The sequence below is a fragment of the Moschus berezovskii genome, chromosome 13 (assembly GCF_049115385.1).
Source record: "Moschus berezovskii isolate FMDL1 chromosome 13, NW_MosBer_1.0, whole genome shotgun sequence".
NCBI lineage: Eukaryota > Metazoa > Chordata > Mammalia > Artiodactyla > Moschidae > Moschus > Moschus berezovskii.
Window position 1 is genome coordinate 53,484,705 of NC_142472.1, and position 14,393 is coordinate 53,499,097.

A 14,393-nucleotide genomic window follows, 5' to 3' on the forward strand; every position below is an offset into this window, starting at 1 on the left:
GAAATTATTAAAACACTTCTTTGTTCCCAACCAGGATACCAATTTACCAAACTCTTTAAGCATTCCTGCTGCTTTCATGGAATTTTCCATACTGCCCACCATCGAATTTCACATCCAGTGCCTACCTGGGATCTCTCTGCATGCAGTCCTCCCACAACTTGCAAAGCTCCAAGGATCTACACGCTCTTATTTCTCCCTGACCCCTACTTTGTTCATTTCCCCATTTCTCTGTTCTCCTCTTGATTTTCTGAACTTGTCAGAACAGGGAGCTAGAACTTTCTGAGGAAGATTTCATCTGAGCGGTAACCGCTGGATTTAGTCTCTTGTTATGTGTGTGTGCATGCTGTTGTGTCTCTTTGCGGCCCCATGGACTGTAGCCCACCAGGCTCCTCTGTCCATGGGATTCTCCAGGCAAGAATACTGGAGTGGGTTGTCATTTTCTACTCCAGGGGATCTTCCTGATCCAGGGATCGAACCTGACTCTTGAGTCTCCTGCATTGGCAGGCAGATTCTTTACCCCTATCGCCACCTAGGAAGCCCATAGTCTCTTGTCATATTGGGGTCAAATGATCACATTCAAATGAGTGGGACAGATACATGAACGCAGTTCTGTTTCAGGTAAATGTCTACACTGGCCAAGCTTATAACGTGTCCTCCCTCCTGCCCTCAGAGATGCTTTACCTACGACCTCCCATCTCTTCACAATGAACAAGAAACAACGAAATATCTTTTTTTCCCAGTGTTTTTCTGCCCTTTCCAGTTTCACTGCCATTACCCTGGGTTAGATAACAGCTGGTGATGATAATTGATAGTAAAAATTTACAGCAATTGTTCCTTTATTGACTTTTTGCTTCTTTTTCCACTCCACTGTACTCTGCACCACACCAATCTTCCCAAAACTTGAAAACTGATCTCACCCTTCGCCAACATAATTTAGCAAGAGACACCTCAAGTCTGTAAAGTCAAGTCTTTAAGTCTGGTATTTAAAGTCTTCAGATCCAATTTCCGTCCCCAGCCCTACATAAACCATTTACTCCAAAGTTACCACCTTTACATAAACCTTTCATTCCAGGTGTGAAACACTCCCTAACAACATCTGTTCATGTATCTTATTGAACAAAATGCATTTAATCACTAACTGGAAAGGAAAACTAAGTCTTGAGATATACCTCAATCTCACAGAATTGGCCTTGAGGTACTTGTTCTTGTGATTTTGTCCAAGCAGTGTCACCACAGGAAACTGTCATTTATTAATGACATGAACAAACATGAAAGTCAGAACAGTAACACATTTATTAACCAAGTTTCCATTTCTAAGAGCAAATATGTCTTTCCCGTGAGGAGAGGGACTCTGTCTCTCCTCTATGGAATTCTTGACACCTGCAACACTGCCTGGCATCCAGCTGATGTGAAATATCTATTTCTTTCAGTGAATAAACAACAGTGGACCAACAGAGAATAGTTGACACGTTTTAATATTTATTGGTAGAAACAGATCTTCAATGCATACTTTGTATAAATTCTACATTCTCTTACTTTTGTTGTCATTGTTTTATCTGGAGTTTTTTGGCCTCCAAATGAACTTAACATAGTATCTATGCATTTGATTCTTTACAGATTTTTTTTTAGATTTTAAACTAAATTTGAGAAACCATGCAAGTTGTACATTTTACTTAATTTAATCCAAAAAATAGTTTGCACTTTCAAAAAAGTCACGAAAAGGCAGAACTCAAATAACCTCTATGCTCTAAAATGTCCATGTTCCATTTCTGAAAAAAGAAATACTTGTTCAGTGTTATATATTGCTTGCTATCTAATAAGTCAGATTGTCAGAAACGCTTCATAAATTATCTCTATTTTTAAATATCTTAATCTACTTCCTCCCCGAGATGATCCTGCAAATATTAAACATTGTGCCATATGCAGCAATAGCCCAACAGCTTAAAATAAGAACCAAACCAGTAGTTTTCAGACTGAATATTTTAACCTTAAAATTATATACTTATATATACACATATTAAATTTAAGTGCGGCATAATAAATTTAACATTTCAAGTAACTTAAGTGCATTGAGCAAACATTCAGCCAGGAACTCTTTCATGAAGACACTTGTCCTTAGAATGAAAAGTTAAAGGAAAGCTTATTTAGACACCAATGTCTGGACACTGTATGAAGCCTACGGGACCTGAAAGTCCAAGCAAAACCCTGCAGGACTTTTCGGACAAATATTGACTTGTAACCTACCAAACTGTGCAGATATAAAAGTGCTTAGCATGAACAAAATTACCAAAATAAAAATATTTTAAAGGTTATTTGGTTCTAGCAATAATAACTATTCTGTACTTTAGGATAATTTAATATTTGCATTTTAAACTTTCTATAAATTTACTCTTTTTAACAAGTTAAAAAAGCACACACAAAAAATAGTTCAAACTATAATCATCTGCTATTTTTCACCCTGGTAAGTGCATCACAAATGATTCAAGAAAACAATGCCTGAACACAGCTCCACGGTGGTGTGCATCTGAGGGACTCAGGGTGTCACCCGCTGTTGGCTAGGCCGGACCCTAAAACAGGCTGCCGGCAGACGGGGCAGGTGCAGTTCTCTGAGAGCCACCGGTCGATGCAGTGGATGTGGAACTCGTGCATACAGGGTAACTGCCTGAGCTTGTTTCCGGCCACGTAGTCGCTGATACACACACTGCAGGCCTTGCCCGGCTCGCCGTCGGCACCGCTGTGCTCGTAGTTCCGGGTGGAGAGATTGTCGATCTGCTCTTTGGTTAAACCACGCGTGGGGTCGTCATCATCCCCCTCGTTAAGCAGGAAGAAGTGAGCAAGGCGAAGAATGGGTAGTGTTCCTGTCTCCACTAAGTTACCTGAATTCCGCACAGGCCGGCCCGCCACCGGGTCGCTGGCTAGGGTATGAAGCGGGGTGAGCTCCACGCGGGCCAGCCGGCCCCGGGGGGCTCCTCCCGCGGGAGGGCCGGTGGCCCCACCGGGGGGACCCGCGTCTGAACGCAGCGCCGGCCCGTGCGGGCCATCGCTCTGCGCCTCTGACTCGGCCTCCATGAGAGAACTCAGCTCACCAAAGCCAGTCATGATCTGCCTTAGGATTGATCGCAGCGCCGCGGAAGACGGCTCGGCGAGCTCGTGCTCAGACACCCTGCGCAGCGGCACGGTGATGGTGCTCACGTAGGTGCGCATGCCCAAGCGCTCCTGGCGTGAGATGCTGCGGTGGAAGCCCCCGCTGTTTCTCTCCAAGGAGATCCGGTTCTCCGCCAGCCCCACCCGAGACCGAGTCCTGTTGGCGATGCTGTCGCGGTCGCTGCTCTCTCCAGGACGAATCCTCCTCACCTGCAGGTCCAGGGTGATGGTCGGGTGTCGCCGCACGGCCGCGGGCAGCCTGCTGGGCTCCTCCTCCTCCTCTTCCACCGTGATTCTGGACACGAGCCTGGAGTTGGAGAAGAGCGAGGACGTGGCCCCTCTGCCTTCTGCGTCCTGCTCCAGGAAGACCCGGGTTACCCCTCTCCTCCTGACAGACTGCCTGGTGCTCTGCTGGGAAGGCCGGCTCTCTCTTTGTGAATTATGGTAAACTGTGCCACTCGACCACTGAATCGGCGACCGGCTCCGACTCCTGAAAGTAGACCGTAGTCTTATGGGCTCTAGTCTTTGGTTTGTATTCCTCACTGTGACATTGGTTCTGGCCCCATTTTCCCAGACATGGGCTGCTCCAAACCGCTGCCCCTCCCTCTGCCTAAGTTCACTCCCACCTGATGGGGTGCTCAGATGAGTGAGGGGGGCACCAGGTCCAGGACTGCCAGATGCACCCCCAAATCCATTTCTTAGTCTTCCCAATGGAGACAGAGAGCCTTCAACTGAGCTCTGCCCCCCAGAGCCAAGGCGCGTCCTGGGAATGTGTGCACCGCGGCTGAGATTCCCTGCTGCCTGGCTCCTGGTTCGCCTGGCCACAGGACTGCTTGGTCTCTGGGGCCCATCTGCAGCCTGATCTTGGCCGACATCTGAGAAGGGCATGCCCGCAGAGTCTTCGCCATCCATTTCAAATCCTCTGTTCTCCTGGTTGATGTGGATTTCCAGACTAAACCGAAACTCTCCACTGTGCGGGTTGGTTCGACTCACAGCTCTCCAGGTCTGGTTCCCATTCTGCCCACTTCTAGTTGCGTTTCCTGTGCGAAGAAAGGTGTTCAGCCATTCCAGCAGAGAATCTTCATTCGAACTCTCTCGAGGGATCCCTGAGTCTGGAAAGCAAACCAAATCAACTTAACATCAATTACTGAAATCTATCTATAGATTTTCATTAAAAGCTTATAAGATACAGATTTTATTAAAATAAATGATATTTAAGAACATCTGTGCATTTGAATGAATGAAAAACAGCCAAAAAGAAACTGGACTTTCTAAAAGAAAGGTGAATACTACAAGCATACTATCATACACAGTATGAATTAACATTATGAAATTTTAAATACTATTTGTGCAGAGGTGTGAAGAAATCTTCACTCTTGCTTTCTATAGGCCTATTATTGGCAAAATATTAAGGCAAATTAAAAATATAACCATTACCAAAACTGTACATTTAAACTGCTTTATTCATATGGCAATACTAATAAAACATAGCAACAAAACATACATAATTCACTTGAATTTGTAAAATCCTTTTGGGAAAGGTAACAGTGTTTTTTGCAACTAGGTATTTTGGTAACCTTAAGAATCTTGTTTCTTAGAAACTGCCAAAAACATATAGCTCAAGAACTGTCGCTTTATGAGTACAATATTAGAACCACAATATGTCTTTATGTAAAGAAAGGAAATTTTAACCATTTAATTCAGTTCTCTATGGCTATATCCTTATCTGTAAATTTGAGATAATAATAGGATAGATGTCAGGGGATTATCATGAGGATAAAAGAAAACATCGTATATGATTAACATATGGCATGATATATTATGTGAGAAAGCACTCAATAAATGTTACCCATTATATATAATACAATAAAATACATTTTTTGTTCATTTAGAATGTGCACTGCATGCAGACAAACAAGTTTTGTCTTATTTTGTTCACTGTTAAATCCCTAACCTCTATTCCATTTGGTAGAAATCAGACTCTCAATTAATACTGCTGAATGCATCAATTTAGAAATAACTGTCCAACAACACAAGAGAAGACTCTACACATGGACATCACCAGATGGTCAACACCGAAATCAGATTGATTATATTCTTTGCAGCCAAAGATGGAGAAGCTGTATACAGTTAGCAAAAACAAGACCAGGAGCTGACTGTGGCTCAGATCATGAACTCCTTATTGCGAAGTTCAGACTTAAATTGAAGAAAGTAGGGAAAAACACTAGACCATTCAGATATGACCTCAATCAAATCCCTTATGATTATACAGTAGAAGTGAGAAATAGATTTAAGGGACTAGATCTGATAGATAGAGTGCCTGATGAACTCTGGACGGAGGTTCGTGACATTGTACAGGAGACAGGGACCAAGACCATCCCCATGGAAAAGAAATGCAAAAGAGCGAAATGGCTGTCTGAGGAGGCCTTACAAATAACTGTGAAAAGAAGAGAAGCGAAAAGCAAAGGAGAAAAGGAAAGATATAAGCATCTGAATGCAGAGTTCCAAAGAATAGCAAGGAGAGATAAGAAAGCCTTCCTCAGTGATCAATGCAAAGAAATAGAGGAAAACAACAGAATAGGAAAAACAAGAGACCTCTTCAAGAAAATTAGAGATTCCAAGGGAACATTTCATGCAAAGATGGGCTCGATAAAGGACAGAAATGGTATGGACCTAACAGAAGCAGAAGATATTAAGAAGAGGTGGCAAGAATACACAGAAGAACTGTACAAAAAAGATCTTCCCGACCAAGATAGTCACGATAACGTGATCACTGACCTAGAGCCAGACATCTTGGAATGTGAAGTCAAGTGGGCCTTAGAAAGCATCACTACTAACAAAGCTAGTGGAGGTGATGGAATTCCAGTTGAGCTATTACAAGTCTTGAAAGATGATGCTGTGAAAGTGCTGCACTCAATATGCCAGCAGATTTGGAAAACTCAGCAGTGGCCACAGGACTGGAAGAGGTCAGTCTTCATTCCAATCCCAAAGAAAGGCAATGCCAAAGAATGCTCAAACTACCGCACAATTGCACTCATCTCACACGCTAGTAAAGTCATGCTCAAAATTCTCCAAGCCAGGCTTCAGCAGTATGTAAACTGTGAACTCCCAGATGTTCAAGCAGGTTTTAGAAAAGGCAGAGGCACCAGAGATCAAATTGCCAACATCCGCTGGATCATGGAGAAAGCAAGAGAGTTCCAGAAAAACATCTATTTCTGCTTCATTGACTATGCCAAAGCCTTTGACTGTGTCGATCACAATAAACTATGGAACATTCTGAAAGAGATGGGAATCCCAGACCACCTGACCTGCCTCTTGAGAAACCTGTATGCAGGTCAGGAAGCAACAGTCAGAACTGTACATGGAACAACAGACTGGTTCCAAATAGGAAAAGGTGTACGTCAAGGTTGTATATTGTCACCTTGCTTATTTAACTTATATGCAGAGTACATCATGAGGAACGCTGGGCTGGAAGAAGCACAAGCTGGAATCAAGATTGCTGGGAGAAATATCAATAACCTCAGATATGCAGATGACACTACCCTTATGGCAGAAAGTGAAGAGGAACTCAAAAGCCTCTTGATGAAAGTGAAAGAGGAGAGTGAAAAGGTTGGTTTGAAGCTCAACATTCAGAAAACAAAGATCATGGTATCTGGTCCCATCACTTCATGGGAAATAGATGGAAAAACAGTGGAAACAGTGTCAGACTTTGTTTTTTTGGGCTCCAAAATCACTGCAGATGCTGATTGCAGCCATGAAATTAAAAGACGCTTGCTCCTTGGAAGGAAAGTTATAACCAACCTTGATAGTATATTAAAAAGCAGAGACATTACTTTGCCAACCAAGGTCCGTCTAGTCAAGGCAATGGTTTTTCCCGTGGTCATGTATGGATGTGAGAGTTGGACTGTGAAGAAGGCTGATCGACGAAGAATCAATGCTTTTGAACTGTGGTGTTGGAGAAGACTCTTGAGAGTCCCTTATACTGCAAGGAGATCCAACCAGTCCATTCTAAAGGAGATCAATCCTGGATGTTCATTGGAGGGACTGATGCTAAAGCTGAAACTGCAATACTTTGGCCACCTCATGCGACGAGTTGACTCCCTGGAAAAGACTCTGATGCTGGGAAAGGTTGGGGGCGGGAGGAGAAGGGGACGACGGAGAATGAGATGGCTGGATGGCATCACCGACTCTGTGGACATGAGTTTGAGTGTACTCCGGGAGTTGGTGATGGACAGGGAGGCCTGGCGTGCTGTGATTCATGGGGTCGCGGAGAGTCAGACACGACTGAGCGACTGAACTGAACTGAACTGAACTGTGCCCCTGATAAACTTCTTTCACTATGACAGTGCTACTGTGGGAAGCTTACATTTTCTGTTTTTAACCAGTGGGTTATTAAAGTACAAAACTCAATGAAAGCATTGTAATGTATATTAACTACACAGACTTTACCCTTAAAGTCTGTTCTACTCAAAAACAGCTATTAAATGGGACTGCTTTGATTTTATTTCATTACTGCAATCTCTCATAAAAAATGTTCTTTATTAAAGTTAAAAATGTAATCAGCGGCTGATTATCAGTAAAATACGCAATTTTAGCCATATTCTAAAAGTATAAGCTATTTCATTTGTGATGAGTACATTTTCCATTAAAACATATATCAAAGGACCAGTCTTACCAGCTAAACTCATATAGTACAATCTGTCTATATCAATGTAGAGAAAACAAGAGTTAATTTCCACTTTCCATTTTAATTTGCAAAGAGATATGAGTAAAGAGCAGGTAAACATTCAGTTCAGTTCAGTTCAGTCGCTCAGTCGTGTCCGACTCTCCGCGACCCCATGAATCACAGTATGCCAGGCCTCCCTGTCCATCACCAACTCCCGGAGTACACTCAAACTCATGTCCACAGAGTTGGTGATGCCATCCAGCCATCTCATTCTCTGTCGTCCCCTTCTCCTCCTGCCCCCAACCTTTCCCAGCATCAGTCTTTTCCAGTGAGTCAACTCATCGCATGAGGTGGCCAAAGTGTTGCAGTTTCAGCTTTAGCATCAGTCTCTCCAATGAATACCCAGGATTGATCTCCTTTAGGATGGACTGACTGGATCTCCTTGCAGTACAAGGGACTCTCAAGAGTCTTCTCCAACACCACAGTTCAAAAGCATCAATTCTTCAGCGATCAGCTTTCTTCACAGTCCAACTCTCACATCCATACATGACCACAGGAAAAACCATAGCCTTGACTAGACGGACCTTGGTTGGCAAAGTAATGTCTCTGCTTTTTAATATACTATCAAGGTTGGTCATAACTTTCCTTCCAAGGAGTAAGCGTCCTTTAATTTGATGGCTGCAATCAGAATCTGCAGTGATTCTGGAGCCCCCAAAAATAAAGTCTGACACTGTTTCCACTGTTTTTCCATCTATTTCCCATGAAGTGATGGGACCAGATGCCATGATCTTTGTTTTCTGAATGTTGAGCTTCAAGCCAACCTTTTCACTCTCCTCTTTCACTTTCATCAAGAGGCTTTTTAAACATTAACTCATTCTAAATGCCACTTCTTTAATTACTAGGATGTAGTGATGATGATGCATGAAAGAGGTCACTCATATCTCACAAAATCTGTGGTCCCTTCTTCCACTGTAAATGCACTGTGATGGTCCTGGGAGCAACCTGGCAAGCAGGGTGTTCACAGGACTGAGTTCTCATCAATGGAACTGGAGTGGAAGTGAGAGAGCTCATTTTCAAGCAGGTGCCTGTGCCTCCTTCTGGACCTAGAACTGCCAGCTGGAACCTAGATGTGGTGGTGACTTAGCTTGATCATGAAGGCCGCACCCCGGAGCAGCAGCAGTCGATGTCCAGTAAACCTTTCTGCAACAGTGGAGGTGCTCTGTCTGTGCTGTCTGATACAGAAGCCACTGGCTACATGGGATTATTAAACGCCTGAATGTGGCTAATATGACTGAGGAACTGAGTTTTCAATTTTACTAAATTTAAATAGGCCCATGTGGTCAGTAGCTACTGCACTGGACAGCACAGTTGTAGAACCACTCTGCTGGCTGGGTGGGTCCCAGGAGGCTTTATGGAGCAAAGTGTGTCTGCCCTGGACTGTTAACATGAAAGAGGAGTAAACTTATATCTTCCCGAGCCAATGCACTTGGGGTTTTTAAGTCTTCACCCTAATTTATACCACGATCTTGATGTAATATGTGAAACTACTACTAACAAATACTTGTGGGGAAGGAAGTGGTAGGGTGGACCTTAATGCTGGCTTTACTTTTAATTCTATACACTTCTGTTTAGTTTGAATTTTTTTTACAAGCAATTTGCTTTTTATAAGAACTTATATTATGACTTAGTGTCTGTTCAGTAAAATGATACAACAAACACAAAAACAACACAGGAAAGCAACAAACAGGTTTTCCTGACTCAGTCTTTCTGTGTTGTTCTATATAACTTTTTAAAAGCTTAGTTATATTAATTTAAAAATAAAAACTAGCCTGTACATTCTAAAATTAAAAAGAATTCTGTTGGCAATTAATATACTATTTCATACACAGGAGCTCCTGAAGGCTACAGGTGTATAAGACATCTTTATATGCAACCTCTGTCCTGTACTGCCGAACTCTACTGCTTTGCATATAATTCATAAATAGTCCCTGAATGAGTATCACATTAAGTCTAAAAAACACAAAACCAACGTCAGACAAGGTCCTGGAAGCTCATGTCTGCAATTACTCCAATCAAACCTGTTCCTTATGGAAAGGAGTCCATAGTACCTCTGGCGTTTGTCCCATTTCTCAAGTCAGGCTGAGACGCTATTTGTTCCTTGATGCCATCTAACCGCTGTTGTAATTCTTCTGATGTTATTTCTCCTAAAAAACAGAAAAATGCTCACTGAAATTCAAATTTTTAAATTACTAAGTTTTATGAAAACTTATGGTCAGACTCATCTTTAGCAATCTGTGAAAGACATTCTACTGTTTTCATTTCTGTAAACTGAAGACAGTAAAAACTGTTTACTTGATGCAAATACACATCATTTTGGTTGTTTCATTTATTAATGTTTTATTTAAATTAAAATAAGATTTAATTTGAATCATTAATAAAGTACTCCTAGTTGATATACTTAGGAACCCAAAGGCTATAATTCTGTGGATTTTTGTCAGAGTTAAAAAGAAATTAACAGGGGAATATTTCTAGAGAAAACTTCAAATCTTTACTTGAATTTTACCTAGTTCATTATATGGGTAATCCAATATATAGTATGCAAATATGCAACATACAAATATATTACAAACAAACCTGCAAGTTTCAACCAGTTCATTGTGAAATTAATTTGTAAAAAAATTATGGAGCATGTCTGACTTTGGGGGAGTTATTAGTTCAACTAAATAAATAAACAGTAACATGAGTTAGGATGAGTTAGAATCAGATTTGAAATGAATAGCATTTTATTTGTACAAATATTACTTAAGAGAAATAGGACCACATGTAAATATTGGACACTATCATGTACATGAACCAGTTGATTTGACACTTGTATAACAGTGCTATATATTCAATATTCTTGTTTAGTTGCAAGTCATGTCTGACTCTTGTAAGCCCATGAACTGTAGCCCACCAGGCTCCTCTGTCCTTGGGATTTCCCAGGAAAGAATAATGGAGTGGGCTGCCATTTCCTCCTCCAGGGGATCTTCCTGACCAGGGATCAAAGCGAATCTCCTGTGTCAGCAGGTGGAGTCTTTACTGCTGAGCCACCATGGAAGCCCCAATATTAACCTACTTATGAAGTAGATAAGTATGCCAGAGATTTTTCTATGTTCTTATGTTACAAAGCTCTTGAAGTCACCAAAACAGTACAGTGTATTTTGGAACAGGGAAGATGGGGGTAAAAATCCCTCCTAACACTGAAACTTTTAATAATGCTGAAAAAGGTATTTTCTCTTTTACCTATCCCTTACCAGGAGTGCCTAAAAGATTATGGTCTCTCATCAGCCGATAATCTTCATCATTGAGGTTGTTGATAAACTGGTAATATGCTTCTTCTCTGTGGAGACGCTCTTGCTGCCACCTTCTCTCATTTTCTTGATGATGCTGGTCTTGGGATGAGGTTTCTTCACCACCATCATCTGACTGAGATCTAGATCGATTCATGCTGAGACTCCTGGCTTTGTTCAAACAACAAACACAAATTCAAGGTGTTAGTCATAGACTGACTAAACACATGGCTTCATGTTTATTAAGAGGCAAACACTGCTTTTGGATTATCCTGAAATGTCATTCCTGAGAAATTTACTTTTAAACCATAAGGAAATCAAGGGAAGAACTATTTATTTCATAAATATCTTAAAAGTTCTTAAACATACCTAAGTCGTTAAAGCTTCAACTGGGAATGCACATCAAACTCACTTGAGGAAATTTTCCGGAATACAGATGTCCAGAGTTCATCCCCAATCCAGGTCAGAATTTTCCAGGGTAGGGCCCAGGTCTAACTTCAAGAGCTAATTTGGGTGCTCTGTGGCTGAAATGGGGCTTCCTGAGTGGTGCCAGTGGTAAAGAATCTGCCTGCCAATGCAGGAGATGTAGGAGACACAGGTTCAATCTCTGGGTCAGGAAGGTTCCTGGAGGAGGGCATGGCAACCCACTCCAGTATTCTTGAGTGTGGGTTCTAGGTGGCCAGTGAAGCAACTGTTATAAATATGATTCAGTGTTTAACAAGCAAACTATTGATATTTTGGGCTTCCCTGGTGGCTCAGTGGTAAAGAACTGCCTGCCAATGCAGGAGACTCCAGTGCGATCCCTGGGTTGGGAAGATCCCCTGGAGAAGGAAATAGCAACCCACTCCAGTATTCTAGCCTGGGAAATCTCATGGACAGAGGAGCCTGGTGGGCTACAGTCCATGGGGTCGCAGAAGAGTCCAACATGACTGAACAACTAACAACGAATTGGTACTTTAAAAATAAAGTGAAATTAGCCTATGAGTGTAACTTATTGTATGAGTTAGCTACTATCCAATCTCACACACAGTCTAACATTAAATTACAAGGTTTTTTTTTTTAACAGTGATAACGTCATTTTTAGAAGATCTGTAGCACTATGTAATCACATGCAAATGAACATTATCAAAAGTTCCCCATTTCTTTTCATGTTCAGCATGGTCAGGACTAGCCCATCACTAGCATAGAGCGTATTTGGTAGGTATGGCTGTAATGTGACTTTTGTATATTAAACAATTAAAAAAATATGAAACCTGTCACAAGACCAAACTAAATTAGTATTATTCAAAACTTTTGAGCGTCTCCGCAAAAAGGTAATTCTCCCGTACAATTAAACACAATTAAATCCAAGTGAATACCTTCTTATTTTCCTTTCAACATGCTTTTAACATACGCAGTGGTATCCGTCCTTCCATTGTTTGTGCCTTTTTTTGACGACTGCTCATCTGAAGCGATAAAAGAGAGTTAATGAATTCAGTCAATGGCCTCTGGGAAGGCGGGAAACGGGCTAGCCGTCTCCAAACTCGGCTGCAAAGAAGAAGCAAAAATCTCTAGTGAATTCTGTGGAGAGACTCACCTAGAAAACGAGATGCCCGAACAACTAGGTCATGAACCCCCGCCACCCTCCCCCGCAGCAGAAACTAGGCCTCTCCCAGGGTAACAGCTCCTCTCTCAGGGCCCTTCCTTCCCACCCCGCTCCCTCTCTGAGGCGGCCGGGCTTGGGGGCCTCGGGCTCACTTCTCAATCTTCACTTTCTCGCCACCCCTGCCCTCCACCTCCGAAACCGGCTTCTCTCCCGGCCGTTGCGACGGAAGCGCGCGCCGGGGGTAGGGTCCCCAGAACATTAAACAAACGAGCTCAAGGGGACGACCAACCTCTTCCCAAGCGGTCCCCGAGTAACGAACGCTTCCCATGGCTACCCAGGTTCCCAAGGGAGGCGGCTGACAGACTGCGCCTCAGCGCCAATTACCGGCCAGGGCGGTGCAGCGGGCGCGCGGGTAGCCAATCAGAGCAAAGGCGGGGCTCGGGGCGGTCCCTCAGGGGGCCGGGGGTGGGGGTGGGGCCGCGTCTCCCGGAAGTTCGCGGGAGGCCTGGAGAGCTCCTAGGACCTCACCTCGCCGGCGTTCGGTCCGCTTCCCTCCAGCTGGCGGGAGAGGAGAAGCGTGCGTCCCGGAGGCAGGGACCCGACGGCGGGCGAGGCTCGAATCCGCGCCTCTGGAGGCCGCTGCCCTCTGTGGGCGTCTGCTGAGGAGAGGCCTCCTGTGCCGCGGGACAGTCCAGCAAGGCTCTGGAGGCGGGACGGCCGGGCCGCGCCCCCTGCGTGACTGAAGGTGCTCGCTCCACCGCTGCCGGGCGCACGCTGGTGCCACCGGAAACTGCGTCCGGCGGGACCCCGGAGGCGGCGTCCAGCGTTCCGGCCCTCGGCGCTGGCGGTCTCCGGGCCGCCCTCCCCGGTTGGCGTGAAGCCCAACTGTCGGCTCCTATACCTGGAATCGCCTGGGTACCGCGTAGCTCAGCACCCAGCCGCTTTCCCGTATCGCTCGTCGGAAACTGCCAGTCCTCGTAAACTCTCCAGCGCTTTTACTCCTGTTGCTTCACCTTCCCACTAGGAAGGCGCGTTGAAACTCTCCCCACAGTCGAGCCTCTGGTTTTATTTCTGAGATGTGACGCTTTCCAGACTCGCCTCACACCACTCGTTAAACCCTTGAGTCCCTGCTCAGCCTGGTAGGAGCTCCCTGACTTCCCTATGGTCCAGAAGACTCAGTCGTTGCGCGGGTGCTCACACTGCTGCGATTCTTCAGTTCATTCATTCATTCATGGCCTTAACTGGGGAGCCGCTAGTCGATCCCCGCCATCACGCTGAGCTCCTGGGTAACAAGCCGGTGTGAGCTTGGGAATCCATAAGCTACCAGCGTCGTAGGGGTCGACGGACGTTTGTTGATTTGCTTTTTAATTGGCATAGTTATAGAGACTAAAAATGGAAATGTATAAATGATGCCGCCTGCAAGCCCCTTCACTGTCATCTCTGCCGCGTACTGCTACAGACTGGACTCTTCTTGGCATCTGGGAACTACTTGAAATTCAGTCTTGGGAACTCCTAGGCAACCCCAACCCTACTTTTACCTAATTTCCTTTATCTCCCAGGACTCATTTCATATCTCATGGTCAAAGGGTTTTTTCTCTGATAACTCTGACTTTACACTGTAACGCCAACCTCCAGACACACATAAAACTAGGCCCATGTCCTTTCTATG

General features: G+C 44.0%; 1 protein-coding gene across 1 annotated transcript; it reads right to left on the minus strand.

Annotated features, from left to right (window-relative positions):
• Positions 1-1,274: 1,274 nt before the first annotated feature.
• RNF6 (ring finger protein 6) lies at positions 1,275-13,486 on the minus strand. Its single transcript, XM_055426356.2, has 5 exons — positions 13,253-13,486; positions 12,498-12,584; positions 11,104-11,310; positions 9,919-10,014; positions 1,275-4,256 (listed from the first exon to the last, which is right to left on the minus strand). Exons 3-5 carry the CDS (start codon positions 11,294-11,296, stop codon positions 2,542-2,544), a joined length of 2,004 nt encoding a protein of 667 aa, XP_055282331.2. The 5' UTR covers positions 11,297-11,310; positions 12,498-12,584; positions 13,253-13,486; the 3' UTR covers positions 1,275-2,541.
• Positions 13,487-14,393: the final 907 nt, after the last annotated feature.